Source organism: Stegodyphus dumicola, chromosome X2 (assembly GCF_044657685.1).
Source record: "Stegodyphus dumicola isolate Sdum_Otavi_A_Nest chromosome X2, ASM4465768v1".
NCBI classification, from domain to species: Eukaryota; Metazoa; Arthropoda; class Arachnida; order Araneae; family Eresidae; genus Stegodyphus; species Stegodyphus dumicola.
In genome coordinates, this window is record NC_140781.1 from 119,937,310 (window position 1) to 119,955,988 (window position 18,679).

Sequence of the window (18,679 nt, forward strand, 5' to 3'; positions counted from 1 at the left end):
GTTCCTTATTTGTTATTTGCAAATTCTGTTACACTTTATGGAAGACAATTACAACTTAATTTTACTTTTGTGCAACTATAGCACACTGCAGGTCTAAATTAAGGCATAATATTAAAATATATATATATATATATAGAAATGTTTAATTTGGCACCGGCTTTGTGTACAGTTTTCTTATTTTGGGTTCAATTGTTGATTAAAAGATGACAGTGAGAAAGACAGCAGCACTAACTTTCCTTTCTCAGACATGATTTTAAATTCGTCTTGTATGAGCCAAAATTGCGGTTTTGAAGCGTGATTTTTAGTTCGCTGCGAGATATCAGATCTATGAAGCCTTTGTGTTTTGTTGAATTTCAGCTGGCTAGCATTTTATTCACACTGAACACATTCAGTACCCATTCAATGCTCCTTAACTCTTTGAGGGGCAGGAAAAGGCAATTAACTTTTTCAGCAAAACTCTTGTTTTATTTACTATATCAGGTGTTACAATGAAATTATTTGCGACAATTACACATATTTTGTCCAAGACGCGTGACAAAAAATGATCACTTCTGGTGGTTAGTGTCAGTGATCACAGCCATCCCTACAAACATGCCTACAAATCAGTCTCTATGGTACTCATAGAAACAGTTTTTCTTTTTCAAGCAGAGTGCAACTTTGCATGTGTTGCATTCCCACACTGTTCTTATAGACTTTTTCTTTGTGCTGCAGAGTGCACATCGTAGTGATGTTGCCTTCGATGGCTGATGCTTATTTTCTTGAAGACGAATTGCTGCATCAACTACTGGCTTATGTTTCTTGATTGGCTTATTTTTTTTGATTGCCATCTAGTAAGCTACAAGGGAACTTCAGAAACGGTCAGTCTTGAAAACCACTCACATGAGTGAGTAAGACATTCAATAGAAAAGGTGGTTACTGTAGGTAACCACCCCCTTTCAAAAAGTTAAGCATCAAAGTTCAAACCGGTCTTTGAGATCAAGCTTTGAGAAGCGCCTGAATATACTTCTGTATTTTTCTTTAATTTTGATGTTGTTTTCTTCCAAGGAGGTTTTCGTAAAATGATGCAGTAATTACCTCTCTTTTCTGAACACTTCAATAAAGACATTTGGCTTCCTATTAAAAGAAGCCAATTTTGCTTTTGTATAAAAAACTGTGGCACTCTTCTCTAATACTGATAGATTCATTTCTTTTATTTTGCTAAAAAATCAACCAGCATATGATTTTACACACCCAGTCGTTAATATTTGAAACAACTTCGACAATACAACTTTATGATTCATGAAAAATGCTACTGTCTATGCATTAAGTTTCATTAAACATCTGAACGCTTTTCCACGAGACAACCATTTTACTTCAATGTGCAGCAGCAGGGACTCATGATGCTTTCCCATATTCTTCTGTATTAGTATGGAGTTTGCTTTCAAAAGACCGCGATTTTGCACACTTTATTGTTTTTATTATCATATTTACTAATGAATCCTTATTAGCAACACAACTAAACCTCACAAAGAATTCCAACTCAGAAAACTCGCGGAAGAATAGAGAAGAAATCACAATGTTATCGCTTTGAACATTCAGTGTGAAATAACTCCAAATCAACTAATCATCTGTATTTACACAGGGCTAAGTTTAGAGAAACTTCGTGCGGATTCCAGGAATTATCAAAAAACCTAGAATGTGCGAGAAGCTTCTCTAATGTACGGTTACAAGGAATGATGATGCAGTTCCAAGCATCGTCTGCTAGAGGGGACACGAAATTCACTTGGTTAACTTCCGTTCAAGATGTAATTTTTAAATTTCTGATATTGATTCTACTTTTGTTTCTTATTCTTTAAATTAAAATAGTTTTTATTTATTTTTTTTCCTGGAGGGGCCAAGGGGCCCTTGTTGGTTCCGCGGAACACAGATTAAGAATAGCTGCTATAATGGAATTTGAGCTAGGTTTAATAGGAATTATGAATCTAATGAGCTTCTACCAATTTGGCAATATTCCGCTTCAGTTTTATTAACAACATTCTCATATTTCCGCGATTATCTATCTTCAAACGATGTCCTTTTTAAAGAAATTATTAGAATAGTACTGCCCTGAGCTCGTTTTTTACTAAATAAGAGGAAAGAAACGTTATAAAATTATCTCAGCAGTATTTTACAAACCAGGAAAAATTACAGATATCTAATTATGGAACACAAACTGTAGATATCCAGATCTAAATTAAAATTTTCTCTTCATTTGCTCTTAATGTAATAAATTCTTCGAAATTTGAAGATGCTTCAGAAACTGCACAGAAAATGGGTCTAAAAGTCATTCGGGAAAATGCACTTTTAAAATAGCTTGAAATCAATACTTGAACTTACATTACAAAAGTTTCTAACTGTTGGCAATATTTAAGAACATTTTCGTCATTATTTTTGCAGTTAACAAATTTGGAAAGTGGATAAATCCTCTCCATCCCAAGTTTTTTTATGCATACCTGAACTTTCTACAAATGTAAAAGTACTTTTATGCACATCTTAATTTTTTCACAAAACTCAGACTAGATTCAGTTCTTCTTCTTGAAACTGAAGGTTAGATTTATTAAATCAATTTGCCTATCTAAGCTGCATGTGTTTTTGCGCTTACAAAGACTCCTCTTAAAGCAGTATCTTTGTCTTATAATACTTGAAAGCACTTAAGTTAAAAAGTTTAGAAATCTTTATAATTTTCAACAGAGTTGTCCAAGCAAACTGACATTCAGAGAACTATCTCTGATTTTATTTACTACTCTGATGGCGAAATGAAGTAAACTACTATGTAAGCGCTTACTCAAATTTTCCACTATTTTAATTGCTACCGATGAATAACACAATGTATGTCTGTATAATATTTTATACCTGTGCTTTCAAATAGGTCATAACACCACTGTAGTGATTAAACTATTGCTGAAGTAACATATGTAGAAACTGACAGTGTTTTATTCAAGGCTTTCTCTTCTTTCTGATCAAATAATCTCTCTTAACATGAAATAATGATTCTCCTTTAGTTTGCAAAGTTCAAGCAAATAATAACTTTCGGCAAATTAGTTGATCCGTTATGAAAAGCATATAAGCAAAAAGCGAGACTTCATTCCGGGCAATCCTGACTCATCGCAATGTATTGAAAATGAACTATTTCCAAAATGTTACAGAAAGAATGTAAAGCAGGGCGAATTAAGACTTTTAGAGGCCATGAGCTGTAAAAGAATTTTGGCGCCCCCTCATACATTTAAACCTGGTTTTTCCCATTCCCTTTGTCTGGATCTTGGTTTAGCTGCACCATAAATCACGTCTGGCTGTCATTCGGAAGGTCTGGAGTACAAATCTGAGTAAGTGCATATTTTTTATGTCTCCCCCTCCAAAACAAAAATGTCTAATGACTCTATAAGAGATTTCAGTGTTTTTGTTTAACCATCTCACATCTCATTTGTTTAACCATATCATCTTTTACTCTGTTGTTACTTTGAAGCAACTCTTTTGATGATCACTGTAGGTGATATATGTTGTGTAGTCCGTAATACCTCTTTTATGTCTGGCAGACCCAGTTTTTCTCCAATAGTGTGCAGTTTCTCTGATCGTGTAATATGTAAAGCAATATTATAAGGGGTGGCAAATCCATTTTCATTTTGTTTGGATGCTATTGAAAATAAATTTGCCATTGTTAATCTGTTTTGCTAACTTTTTTTTCAGTCCTTGAAGCTAAGGCAAATCTCTGTTCTTGTAGACGTTCTTAGCGTCTGAGAGGTTTCATAGCTTCATCTGAGAAAACGTTTTGACAGTTAGACACATTGATAATATATTATTTAAATGAGACTGAATGAAACCAAATGTCATATAATCAGCACTGTACTGTCTGGATTTTTCTTAGGCTCAGACATGGCAATAACTGGAGCTAAACAAAAAGCTTAAGGCATATTCGTTTTCGGGGGGGGGGATATTGTTTTTTTCTCAACCTCGGACTACTCAAAGTTCTTTAAAAAATATCTACTGTTTTATTAGCAGAATACTCATTAACATTTTTTTCATTAAAAATTGGAACCCAAATTTTTGTTCATTGTAGAATGTCAAAAAATAAGCTTGTGTCAACATTATGAAAATAATTAACAGTATACTAGATTTTGAACTGTTATTTATAATATATAAGTTTATTTTTCGGTTAAAAGTAGAAAAAAAAAAGATTTATCTGTTTTTATAATAAAATGTATACCAACGAACTATTGATTGAAGTTAGCATACCTTTATAAAAAATATCTTTAATAGTATTTTAAATTTCAGTAACCTCGTTGCGACTTTTTAATAATGCCTTATTTTATGTCATTGCAGCTGTGATTGGTTTCAGTATCAAACCCCAAAAATTGCGAAATATGGATGACATTTCTTTTTATGATCTTCTGAAATCCGATCATTAAATCTGCAAAAATTTTAAAAATATACTCAAATGTTATACTTTTGTCTTAACTAACCAAATCTCTATTCAGTTTTTAATTTGTATATGCTGTATAATAATAATTTAATGGAAAAATATAAAAATGAACTGATTATCATTTCCTTGTTATAACTAAAATTTACACAACAACATATTTAAGCGAAATTATGCTTCTGATGCACTTGCACTGCTAACCAACTTTTCCTTAGCTCACGCTCGAATAAAAGTTTGCCTTAATCCCATATTAGTCACTGTATGTTTCACATCTCGTTCTTGTTTATCGTGAGGTGTCGATGATCGTAGAGAATAGTTTATTCATGATGAAACAAGAAATGCAGTTTCATGTTAGCAGAGTGTTTATAAACACACTGCGTATATAAAATGTGCAATAATTTTAAAATCAATTAAATACTCTTATTGAACTTGTTTTCATGTCATCAAATCTTTCGACTATATGTTATGATATTTCTAACAGTCCGGATATTAAATATTTTGAGTATATGTATCTTCAATGACAATACATAGTGGTGCAATAATGAAAAATACTAACTTTCTCCTGTACTTATGCTCGCTTGTCTGACGTAGTCAGCCCAAGTCCACGAAATTCCTCGTGGCAAGGCGTGCAAGATTATGCCTGTCGTTGGCAACAGCATCGAGCACCTTACAGGTGACAGTGCGATTTAGCTCAGTTCCGCCCTTAATTTTGATGGAGAGTACCTCCGGGGAAGGACGAGTCCGAGAGTCTCCCACCCCTCTCCGCTTCCCCCAGACCACACGAGAGGACTTCTGGCTCGCCGTATATTTAGAGTGCCGCACCGACTCTATGCCTGGTCTGACCATATGCACAGAGTGTGTGGCAAAGCTTATGGCATTATATTCAGGCTCTTTCCATTACTAAAAAGTGAACTTTTTCTCTGAATTTGAAAAAGAAAATGTATACTTCCATCATCCGGCCGATTATTACTTACGCGTCCCCCCCCCGCATGGGCGAACGCATGAGAAAACGAAATTAAACGACTTCAGACAAGATTTTACGTTTCATCACCGATGCTCCCTACTTCGTCAGGAATAGAAGTCTTCACTCGGACCTTAAAATGGAAACATTACAAGATTTCATGAAAAGTTTTACAATAGGACCATGAGTAGTAAAATTGAAAATTTTTCGAATGTTCTAGCCTACGAAATTTTGCAAGAGGATAAGAAAATCTGACCTTTCGCTGCACATGTTTTGCAATATGATCTTCATGACCAGGCTAACCAATGAGAAAGTGGAACTTCACCAACTGACTTCCCTAAATCGAAGATTTTATTTTCTCATTTTCTACTCATTCTAGAAATTCATCCAGTACTTCAACACATAGACAATCAGGTATCTTCTCTAAAAGAAGCAATTTGCTTCACACTCTTTGTTCCATCTATTTCTGCCTCTCCTGGAGAAAGAAAACATCGCTGATGTTTTTCACCTCCTCCAGGCCCGTTTGGACATTATTAAAGGAACTGGTAAGAGCAGGAAAGGAAATCTCCTGCTGTGGACCAGTATGTTTCAAAAGTACCTATCTATTCTACCGACACTATGCATTTACGAACATCCATGCCTTCTCCGAGATTCGAACCAGGGCTCTTCAGCACGGCGGTCAGCGACGCTAACCACTATACCGGTTGGGCAGTAACTCTTTCATTCTACGTATTTATGAAGGCTGGGTTCAAAATGTGCACAGAGTGAATGCTTTTCTATTGAAACATTTGCTTTCGCCTTTCGTCGATCAGCTTCTATGAAAATCTACGATAAGTTGAAACAACAAACAGATCATGTTACGACTGCAGATATCAGCTGAACGATGTTCCTGGTAAGGTAGGTGGAGGAAAGGTTTGAACTGTTTCCTTCTTCTGCTGTTATGCGGAGAAGTATGCTTGTATTTGAACCTTAATTTAAGTTATTTAATTTTTTTCCATTGGCGGGCACTTGACTGTTCAGCATTGGCCACACCTAAGGCCAGAAGTGGTATTCATTTTATTGAGAAGGCATTTAAATGGCGGCCACCGTTGTCGTTGGTTAAATTATTCTGACTTATCATTATGCTAATAACAAAAAATAATAATATCACGCCAAGTTATGTCCTCCCTATGTAAAGTTTATGATTATGTATCCTTAGATTGCCAATAGATGGCGGTAGTGTTTGTAAAAAGAAACTGTGATGTCATAATTATGTATACGTATTAGCTCGTCTTTGGTGTCCGTCAATAAACTTTGTGTGGAATAACGCTTCTCTGTTTATTACTTTAACTTCGATCCAGTCTGATTTATTAGACCTTAATCGGAAGATAAAAACCTTAATCGGAAGATAAGAACAACATAATTCAATCATTTTTAAAGCGAAAAATCCACAATTTACAAACATATATGAATAAAGAAACTGAGCTCCCTGTGCCGAGTAACAGAGTGGATATATATATACATATATTTATATACTTTTGGTGCGGCCGATTGCAACCAAGATACGAGTGCACATCTACATGTTATAGCAGTTCTACATACAAAATTTCAACGTTCTGAGGCTACTCGTTTTTGAGTTATGCGAGATACGTACGTACATGCTTATGTATGTACGCACAGACGGCAAGAAAAATTCTCTTCAGATTTCATTTTAAATGAGTTTTAAAATTTTTTTTGGGGGGAAAAGAGTCCATTATTCTCTCCTTACTTGCGGATGTCATGCAAAAACATCATTAAATTGCATTGGATAGCGGTCAAAATCGATATTTTCGTTGAAATATGATACCCGAAATTTTTCGCGATTACAATACTTCCTTTTTACTTCGTACAAGGAAGTAAAAAGCAAGAAATATTCTTAATAAAACACTTACCTTTTTACAATAAATCCTTTTATTTTCCGTCTTTGCTCTCCCCATGCACACTGCGATCTGCTTTAGTTTAAAAAATCAGAAAACTGCGCACGAATGCGTTATGTGCATATCGGGTTTCCCAGATAAGTACTTTTTCGCCAAAATGGATAATGGACATTTTCGTGTTTTCTTTTCCTCGTTTGTGTTATGAACATGAATTAGTTTCTTCCAGAAAGTCTTCCACAAAGGTATTTCTTTTCTTAGTATTTCTTTTTTAATGCATTATTGTTATTTGAGTTGGGGATGGAAACCGTTTTCCATACAAATTCAGTGAAGCAAACTGAATTATAATATTTAAAGCCCATTAGTACATTTCATTAGATTCCATTTTCACTGGTACTGAGGCCAGCGGCTCCAGATGTACAGCAAAATGATAGCGAAAAGCAATCATACTTCTTTAAATCCCTCTTTTTTTGATAAGATTGGAGTGGGAAATCCACAGGTAGTGTAATACGTTACACATTTCATGAAATCTCAATCTAGGGAGAAAAAGTGATAGCCGAGTATCACGTGTAATTTCAAACTCTGAGATTTTTAGCTAATGTGGCGTACGCAGTTAATTCGAGTTTAATTTTTGATCTCTTTTGGAAATCTAGAGTGACCACAAGGGCAAGCTTCGAAGGCAATTTGTGATCTGAGAACCATAATTTGAGAAACGCCGGGGTATAAGAATAGCATTAAAAATGTAAACTGCAATCAGCTATTGAATTTCATCTGTAGAAAACCGAGGTAACATGGCATAAATATTACGCGTAGTAAACTTTCACATCAACGTCTTATTCATTCAATAAGCAGAGGAAACCCCATTTTATTAGTGCTGAGCTTCGGGGATTCAGGAGGGTATTTAGGTCCCTGATGGACGTACAAAATTATCTGATGTTTCTCTCTGTTCATCTTATCAAATTTGTGAGGAAATTTCACAGAGGTATTCAACTTCATCAAGCTTACTAGCTGCTATCTACAAGGAGAATTTTTTACGTCTTTAAAATAATCCAACATTTTAGATTTACCGGTTACTAATAAATATAATTTTTCAGAACTGTCGGCATTCTAGCAAAACAATATCGAAGCATTTCCACATTTTTCTCACCTTAACAAATTTTACTGTTAAAAACCGAAGCTACCTCAGGCATCATTTTTAAAATAATTCAGTTCATCATCCCGTTTTTAGGTTTTGTAATCTTTTAATACACTGCTGGCCACCGTAAATGCAACACCCTGAAGGAAACATGCAAATAACATGAAATTTATAACATGCATTAGCGGAGGTGATCTATGCAAATGATTAGAATTTCAGCGCAGACGCACATCACGCGCGCCTGTGGCGCTACTTCAAAGCGCTATTTAAGGTTTGGAGTTTTCGACGATTTTTAAGTTTGGCAATTGTGTTTTTCTTGTGGTTTAAAAAGAAAACGATCAATGCCTCGTAGTAAACAGCGATCATCGTTTGATCAAGTATCCGAGTTCGACAGAGGAAGGATAGTGGCCTACCGAGAGTGTGAATTACCTTTCAGGGAAATCGGTAGTTGCGTTGGACGAAACCAAACAACTGTAATGCGGATATGTGACCGTTGGATGCAACAGGGTATGACGGACCGACGTGTTCAATCACATCCACCTCAGTGCACCACTTCACGTGATGACAGGAACATTGTGCGCATGGCAGTGACGGATCGCTCAGTCACATCACGAACCATAGCACAGCCCATTCAGCCTGTAACGCATCATCCAGTGTCTGCGCGTACCATTCGACGCCGTTTACAGCAGAGTGGTCTGTCCGGAAGACCTCCATTGCTTCGTCTACCCTTGACGCAGAACCACAGACGTCTCCTTCGCCAATGGTGCTATGAAAGAAGGATGTGGACGGCAGAATGGAATTAAATTGTCTTTACTGACGAGTCACGCTTCTGTCTGCAACACCACGATGATCGGGTTCGAGTCTGAAGACACCGTGGAGAGAGGATACTGAACAGCTGCGTTATGCACTGCCACACTTATCCTGCACCGGGTATTATGGTATGGGGCGGTATTAGATATCACTTTCGCACTCCTCTAACACCCATTGCCGGTACTTTAAACAGCCAGCGCTACATCTCCGAGGTGTTGGAGCCAGTTGTCCTTCCTTACCTTCAGTTCTTGCCCACAACCATATTTCAACAGGATAATGCGCGACCACACGTGGCACGCAGTGTCCAAGGGTTCTTAGTCAATCGCCAGATTCAATTGCTTCCCCGGCCGGCTCGCTCTCTGGATCTTTCGCCGATAGAAAACATGTGGTCCATGGTTGCTGAACGATTGACCCAGATTACATCCCAAGCTGCCACACCAGATCAACTTTGGCAGCGTGTGGAAGCTGCTTGGTCTGCTGTACCCCAAGAACACATCCAAATTCTCTTTGAATCAATGCCGAGGCGTGTGGCAGCGGTGATCTCCTACAATGGCGGCTACTCTGGCTACTGATTCTGGAAGGAACCACACTTCACAGAAATCTATAAATTTAATCATTTGATACTTGGTCAACATGTTATCTACTAAATAAATTTTGTTGTGATATCTCTTGTCTTTCTTGGTGTTGCAATTTGGGTGGCCAGCAGTGTATTATTCAACACAATCTTCTTCAACTCTTCCAGTTTTAAAACTTAATGATGTGAGCTACCTATTCAGAGACTTCTCTTTAATTTCTCAATCTGTCCATGCAATGCAGAAAAGTGTTGTGTTCCAAAGATTTGTGCAAATATTTCTACATTATCTTTTAGCAACGCAAGGCTGTCAGGTATACTACAGGTACGAGCTTCATTCCAGCTTCACAAATCTCTACTCCAACCTGGCGTACCGTTCCGTTTCTTGGAGTGAATGCCATATTCATGAGAGTTGCCAAGAAGTTACCTTCATTTTTCAAAATAATTTTGAAAGATGTTAAAGTAATTTTGAAATCTTCCACTGAAAATTTTTTTGATGTATTAAACCTCTCCTCAAACTTTTTAATCACTTCCATTTTGAATGTAACTGATAATTTCCTTCACTTACTCACTTTTGAAATTCTAGTGTACTTCTCTTTGGAGGTACAACTATTGCTAGAAAAAGCAAAGTGGAAACTAGAACTTGTTCCTGAATGATTGTTGCTTCGTTTATCATCGAATTTTAGAAACTAAATTGTCTTGTTAGTCGAAATCATAAGTACACATGAAGAGATGAGTCGGAGATTACAGATAGAATCAAGAAACAGACTCCATTCTCGAATAGGAGTATTTGTGCATATTCTTGAGCAGAAATACCAACATGTGAAATAGGAAAAGTCTAAAAGAATAAAAAGAAGCTATCGATACTGCCTTTTTTTAAAAAGTGGTTTTCAGTGAGTCGGATTCTTGTCAAAAGTCAAAAATGAAAATTTCCGTGATGCATAATCAAGATGCACTTTACAAACTGTGTTTACAAACAGCGAAAATCAAGTTACTTTATTTCACGATGCGTTTAGCTAGACAACAGAAAACCTGTACATAATTTAGAAAGAAGTTGTGTTGGACATTTTTGTATTTATATTTAAGATATCAAATTTTAATTTGTTGAATTTATGATATGCAAGATGTCAACTTAATTAATCTTAATTATTTTCCTAATATGTTATCTATTCACATCGGAATCAATTCCAATATATTTCCTTTCATTTTCCATAAATGAAAAATTTCTGGCGAAAAAATGGTTTGCATTCACCCCATTTTTATAACTTGCATTTATTCCACTTTATATATATTATTCTTTCTTCTTATCTCTTATTATCATAAACAAGAGAATAGTTATAAAATTTTTAGGCTGCATATTATATACAAGCGTGGTATATTAAAACACTGGCTCGCTTTTTTTTGTGGTATTTTACAATGTGCTTAGTGCAAAATTGAAAACCTTACGTAACACGGTAATTCCAGACAAACAGTCTTTAGTTCCGTTAACTGCTTGTAAAAAACATGAAAAGTCAGAACAAAATGTTGAATAACGTGATAGATATAAATATGGGCATATGAACACTTGGCCCTTTCCTAGAATCGAGTTAAAAGCGCATTCTACACTCTTTTGCAAAAAAATCGAAGCACCAAGAAGGACTTTTGCGAACGCGACGAAATTTGGTATGCAAAAACATTTTTATCGAACATGCAAATGATCAAAGTTTCAAGGCAAATAAACAGGAATTGTGATCATAGCGCGCATTTCTTAGTGCATTTCATAGTGCACAATTTGCAAAGTATAAAACCAGTAGCAGAGGCGAAAAATTTAATCTTTTCTTTGTTGCTGCCATTGCAATTCCGTAAAGAAGCAACTAAAGATGCCATTACGACAATATATTAGACCTTACAGACAAAAAAAAAAAAAAAACGACTTCGAACGTGGTCGCATTGTAGGGTTGCGTGAAGCTGGGTGGTCATACCAGCAATAGGCCGCCACCTACAGCGTACAGACACTGCTGTTCAAAGCTGTTGGTGGCAATGGTTGCTATAAGGAAACTGCTGACGAAATGAAGGCTCTGGAAGACCAAGGAGCACAAATGCGAGGCAAGATAGGATGATTGTTCTCCAGGCCCGAACCGCTCCAACGGTATCATTGTCGACTATTCAACGCACTACAGCCACGTCTATACCTCCCGTGGTACCGTGCACCATCTCACGGCGTTTGTCTGAGAGGGAGGGTTACGCTCACAGAGGCCTTTAAGACGTTTGCCACAATATCGACGGAGTCGTTTAGAGTGGTCGCAGCCGCTCATCATGGCTGCCCTCAGACTGGCATCGTATAGTGTTCAGCGATGAATCCCGCTTCACTCTTGAAGCAGATGACCACCGTGTTCTTGTCTGGAGAGGACGGGGCCAGCGGTCCCCATCAGCGTGTGTTTTACAAAGGCATGCAGCCATAACCCCTGGTGTGACGGTGTGAGGTGCTATTTCTTATGACAGCAGGCCATCTTTAGTCATCCTCTGTGAATCTTTAACAGCTCAACGATCTGTTGATACCATTCTGCGACCGGAGCCGTGAACAGGTACTATGACCTTGATTTTTTAATCATTTTATTATCTGTTATGAGCTATACACATATTCAATTTCATCAAAAAACACCACTTCCTGCATGGTGCTTCGATTTTTTTTGCAAAAGAGTGCATAATCTACTTCTGAATGCCTCCAAATTTAACAATTAAATAAAAGTTTATTAATGTAATTATTTATTTTTAGTCATACCTCTACAGGTGAAAATTTTCTGTGAACGAAAATCTATGACTGTTTTTCCAGGATTATTACGGATAAGTGTAATATCGCTGGTCATAAATTTTTATGATGATTATATTGGTTTATAATAATTCTGTCTACTGTGAGACAACTATATTAATTGATTTGTATTGTTGCTGTAAAGCAATTGCATTTTCGCATGTTCATTATAACTGCATGAATCTTTGCACCTGTGAAATAAAAAATTTATTTTTTCCCTTCTAGTAATAGTAATGTACATAGCACCTTCTTTTTATCCAAACTGATATATTTACGACAGACAGACAAGAAATAACTTAAGACATTGATGGATACTGTACCATACTGTAAATGTATTTTCTCTTCCATAACGAGCTTATATTCTAAAATTCTGTTTCTTTCTTGTCCTTGCTCTGTTGTACCAAAGTAGAGTAGAAGATATGAAATAATCTCAACAAAAGGCTGTCTACAGTTAAATAAGTTTAGTCAACAAAAGACTGTCTACAGTTAAATTTCGGGGGAGACAAATTTAGAACTGTGCAGCTTTGCAAGGTACTCCTAATCTCCGTGTAATTCAACATTAATCTATATTTACATACTAATAAAATTTTCAGCCGCTTTGAGCCCAAATTGAGTCACTTTACTCTGTCTGTAGGACTTCTTGAGGGGATGGGAGGGGGAAGGACATGTCCATCAAGCATGATGCCAACATTTTTTTCCCAGAAAATTCCTACCATTCAAGGCAAAATGCAAGTTTCTGCAACTGAAAATTCAGGTGATGCCGTTAATTTACCTGCATTCACAAAATCTTCAAAACATATAAATTTTGAATCATTTAAGCCCACTTTTCAAATGATACTTTAACTTCAAATTTCGCTTCCAGTTCAGAACTCGTCTGGCTACTGAGTCTGTCTTTCTGGAAACTGTTTTGAATTATGATATTCCTCCGAGTTCAAGTAGCATAAATAAAGTAAATAGCGATTTTAAAAGCAGATCTCTTTCTTTGCATACAGTATGAAAATTATCATCTTTACTAACTTCTTCCTTTAAAACTTCCGGTGGTGCTTTGGACAAACGTCTGAAACTGATGAATGGCATTAGGTGGAAAATACAATAAATTGATTGAATCAAGCTTAATTAAAATATAGGTAGAGCAAACTTAAAAAACAAGAAGCTTTCTGCCTTATTTTTTGAATTTTTTGCCCCATTCTCTCACGCAGATTTCAAATGCAGAATTTAATCACGCTTAATTTTTGCAAAATAATTCTCTGTTAAAAATATAAAAACTTCTTGAAACACCTAAATTTCTTAGATTTATAAAACACAAAGGATTTATTGTGTTCTATTTAATTAAGAAGTAAAAAGGCAAGTGCTCTTTTTTATTCCATCATGAATTTAAAATCTATGTGGCAACATCTAGAAAAATAACCGATCTCATAAACCTTGTAAATATCTCTAGTAGCAAATTTTGCGAGAATTGGTTTTAACTTTGTCACCCATTCATCAACTCTTACTTCTCAAAGAGATAGACAAACCACAGTGTTGACGGCATACTATATCATATAAATCTTTAAATCTGCTAATCCATTTGTTATTAGATTTAAATTAAAGATGCCTAAGTTGACCTGCAATGGTTCTGGTCTTCTTTTGCAGAACAGTGCTGCTGATGGATAGATTTTTGAGTTCTAATAGCTTTGAAATGTTAAAAGTGTTTTTCGTGGTTGGGATATGCGAGAAAAAATACCTTTTCTAATCCTGCTTCATGGCGTTGGAGGACACTTTCTTCTCACTGAAAAACGTATAGCTTGGAATTCCAAATTCTACAGCAACATTCACCTTCATATTTCACTTTTCAGTTAACTTTATTTTTTACTTAATTGACAGTTCGCTTTGTCTTCTATATTGTATACTCATACAAACTTGCAAGGAAGCTTCTGCCTTGAACAGAACAAAATGACAGCCAGTGATTGTATTTTATTATTTTTATTTAGAAACTTTATCATTTATCTGAAAATCTTTTTTCGGAATAATTTAAAAAATACAGAACGATTTGCACGTTCTGAATTCCACTTATTATTATTAGGAATGGGGCACTCTAATTTTCTAGTTCAGTGAAAAAGAGTCCGAGATCGAAAACTTTAATCTTCGCTTTAGTTTCGTCATTGGAATCTAGTCATTCAGTGTGGAAACAGTTAAACATTTTGTGTTTAGTATTATCTTTGTTAAATTTTGAAATAATCCGCCCCTATTAATACTTGCTTAACACTTGACTTAAAATGATAACCTAAAATGTGAAATTTTTACTCATATAAATTGCCAAATTGTACAAGCTACACTGACATATAAACATTAATTTATCTGTTAAGATTTATTTAAAGAAGAAGAAGGAACGACTTAAACACTATTTTTCAATATAGTCATCTAGTACTGCAACGCACTTCCAAGACGTTTGTTAATTTCAAAAGAGCATTGTTTGCATATTAATCCAATCTTGCACACTCAGTATTAATTAGAAGCTCATTAGACTTTTATTTCTTTCCTCCTAAAAAGCTTTTAATTCGATCGAAGACATAACAATCCGTTTGTGCTAAACCTGAGCTATATGAGAAAGGGAATCCCACTTGAGTTCTTGCAGCATTTTCATCATCAAAGCAGAAGTGTGAGAGTAAAACTTCTTTGTCCTCAAAGAAACAAATTGAATCAAAACAAATTGGGCAACTCTCTTTCTGGTACGAATCGCTGGCTTCAATTACTTTTTAAAGATTATTGAAAATAAATATTATTAAATATAGAAAACTGAAGCAAAGGAGCTTCTTTTGAATCCCAAAAGAAAGCGGCCAGATTTTCACAAGTGAAAATGCTGTTTTGGCTTTTCATCGTAATGGTGAGCTTGAATGTCACCATTGCAGAGTTGTTAATTTTGTCTTTGCGGTGAAGCAGTGCACCTATGTTTCGACACAGGTTACTATAGAACTAAAAACTTGTCTTTATCATTTCTATAACGCTGAAGAAGCTATGGGACTTCAATCAATCTTCTTTCCTTGCATTCAATCATCAAAAGATGAGGAAAAAAACCTGGAGCTCAACTTGTTAAATTTTAACTCTTTAATTAATGTTTCCACCTTACATTTAATTTTAAGTTCTTCAGTGATATTTTTGAAAGTGATTCCATGATCAACCCAAATTAGAGCTTCAACGGCAGGCAACTTGCTTTCATCGGTAGAAATTTTTGGCAGATGTGCTTTGGTTCATTTTCAACTCTCATCTGCTCTCCTTTGAAAAGAGTGGCTTGGATTATTTGGATTATAGCAAAGCACTCGAGGGCTATCCACCTATCTAAAAGTATGCCTTTGCGAAGAACTTTCTGAGGAAAAACTGGTTTCTTATCAAGGTAACATAAGGAAAACTCCCATGCAGCCAGTCCGAAGTCTTGAATAAATCTGAGACAGAGAGATATCTTCGTCAGCCAAAAATCTGATGATGATTTCTGCGCAACACTCTTGTCAATTTTCTATTCTGATATGTTGATTACAATAACAAGTATGATGGAAATAGCACATTACTGTTGATAAATTCAAACCTATATGTATTTGCTCAATGAGTTATACTCGTAATACTTATAAGGTATTTCTTCCGCCTTCTTAGCATGCCTTCGTGGTGTAGTGGTCAGCACACTCGATGCGTTATTCGGGAGGTCCGTGGTTCGAATCCCGTCGAGGACATTGCTCATTTTTCATCTCTCCTGTTTCGAAAATACCTAATGTCTCTACAAACTCTTTTCGAGAATGGAGAGTGAATATTTACGCATATATATGAACATCTGTCGTAGTCAAGAAAATGAGCTTCAAGATCATTAAAGTTTTAAGACATACAATTTTTACTGAATTTCGCAGTTTTAAAAATTGCATTTTAAAATTAGTTTCTTATTAAACGATAATTTCAGATTTTGCTTTCGGACTTTAAATAAAAACCTGTTATTTTTCTCCCTTCTTACTATTTTTATTTGAAAATTTCGAGAGTCTTTTTGACTGTTCGTCCTACCACTAAGATTTTTATTTTTGTTTACTTTTAGTAGTCATAAATATGCTTGCATGTTTCAAAATTTTGATTTTTGCTGTTTATGACTTAATCAGTTGTTTTCCTTTCTAACAGTACTCTGAAATTATATTCATATGATTATCAGCAGTTATAACATTTTCTAGCAAAACTCTAATCGGAGCAATTAAATTTAATAATAAATAAAAGTTAAACGTTTAAATCGGAATATGTAGGCAATTATAATCACAAACTAAACTGTACGAAAATAAGTTAGAGTATAGTTACAAAATTGTAAAAAAAAAAAAAAAAAAAAAATAAGAATCAAACCGAATTAAAATATGTGTATCAATTTAAATAAAGTTTTAGATTACCTAAAGATATAAGGAAATTAAACTAACGTTTGCAAATGAATAATAAAAAATAGTATCAAAGACAAAAAGATATCAATTTCCAGGCTCGAACGCCCTTCTTAATTTATTATTTTTTCCATTCAGCATCTCCTGCTTGTCTAGTTTACTAGCTTTCTCCTTTCTTCTTAACAGTTAGCGTGATTATGCTTTTACGCCTGGACTTTTCACCTGCGGGTTGCTTTGTTTTATTTCCGTGACCCAGCTATTTTCTATTGCTATTAAAGACAAGATGACTATCAGAAAAAAAAATAAAAAACAGTTATAGACTTTTAAGTTAAATCCATGACTCAGGCGCTAAGACGAAAAAGCCCAGTTCTGATGTTTGATATGTCAATGGCGCAATATAACTTTTGTCAATTGAGCTGCGTTGATAATGGCAAAGAATAGTACACACTGGAGGAGTTGGATAATAATAGAAGACTTAACATGGCAAAAAAGTGACTGGTTGGGAGTATGGAATGCAAACGTAGTTACTCAACCGCTTGTTAGGTCTGGTGGTTGGAAGCGGAACTCTTCGGAAGTCGCATAATTCAGAAAGAATTCTCAAACCCCAAACTACCACAGATAGACTCGCTTAGGAGACAGAACAAACAATAATTAGCAAGACTATTAGATTTAAAATTATAATCTGTATAAGTTGATTGGCTTATTGTATGAGGTTATATGCGGGTGATAGACTTGCTTTCCATAGATCCCAGATTTCATGCGTATATCATGTTACATGTATGATACAAGCATATTATTATTAAATATGTGTTGTGCTTACTAAAATAACTGATCCTCGGTGTGTATTAGAAATGCAGCTTTAGAATGAAAAATAATCTTTAATTTTTTGTTTACAAGCATTATACATTACAAACAAGCTTAATAGCTCATCGAGGGTGCGAAGTAACTGTGCGTTAAGAAAAGGAAGCTACTCTTAGAGTTCTTTTCCTGCCTCTCTCCGAGTCCACCTCAGATGTGATAAAAATTCTATTCGTTTTAAAAGCTCAAAACACAAAGTACATACAGAAATGACTTGCTTCGGTTGCTTCTAACAGGAAGCATTAGAAGTTTGTTTTTGCAGCTTGACTATTTGTACATATTATATGAAAGAATTTCAAATGATCATTGCAAAAGGCGATAAAATTAAATATGAGACGATATAAAAGAAGGCATAAAAATATACATTTAAAAACGTTTTTGTGCTCCCAGAGGTGTAGTAGAAATGGTCTTTCCAGTGTTCTTGAGATGAAGTCACGTATGTGCATCGCGATGGTTCATTGTAGACTCTTATGTTCCTAGGATAGGTAACAAGACCTGATATCTGGAGAAAAAATAAAATAAAAATATTTTAAGTTATTTTCTTAAACCAGTACAGTACATCCTGCTATAATATGAAGTATTTTATTATAATACCAGGAGGTAAGAAAGAAAAAGAAAATAATTAAAAGTCTCTTACTTGCAGCCTTCTACCATCTCCAAGAAAACACTGTATTGTATGGTAACCGTACCTCATAGCTGCTTCAGCTATACCGGCGTAATTAGAATCCCACGGATTATTTGTATGGAAATGTTGATAGAAAGTAAAATTGGAGTTATCATCATCTGCGTTAGTATGCCTAGGAAAACAATACACTAAATTAACATCTCAAATAAAAAAATGTTGAAATCTTTCATTTTT

The 18,679-nt window shown here is 35.3% G+C and overlaps 1 protein-coding gene across 1 annotated transcript in view; it reads right to left on the bottom strand.

The window, feature by feature from the left end:
* Positions 1–17,807: 17,807 nt before the first annotated feature.
* Positions 17,808–18,679, bottom strand: part of LOC118184998 (DBH-like monooxygenase protein 1 homolog) — a 91,106-nt gene continuing 90,234 nt past the window's right edge. The window contains exons 13-14 of the mRNA XM_035354765.2: positions 18,458–18,617; positions 17,808–18,322 (exon numbers count right to left, since the gene is read on the bottom strand). Coding sequence (XP_035210656.2) covers positions 18,116–18,322; positions 18,458–18,617 — 367 coding nt within the window. The 3' untranslated portion in view covers positions 17,808–18,115. The remainder of the gene's footprint in view (positions 18,323–18,457; positions 18,618–18,679) is intronic.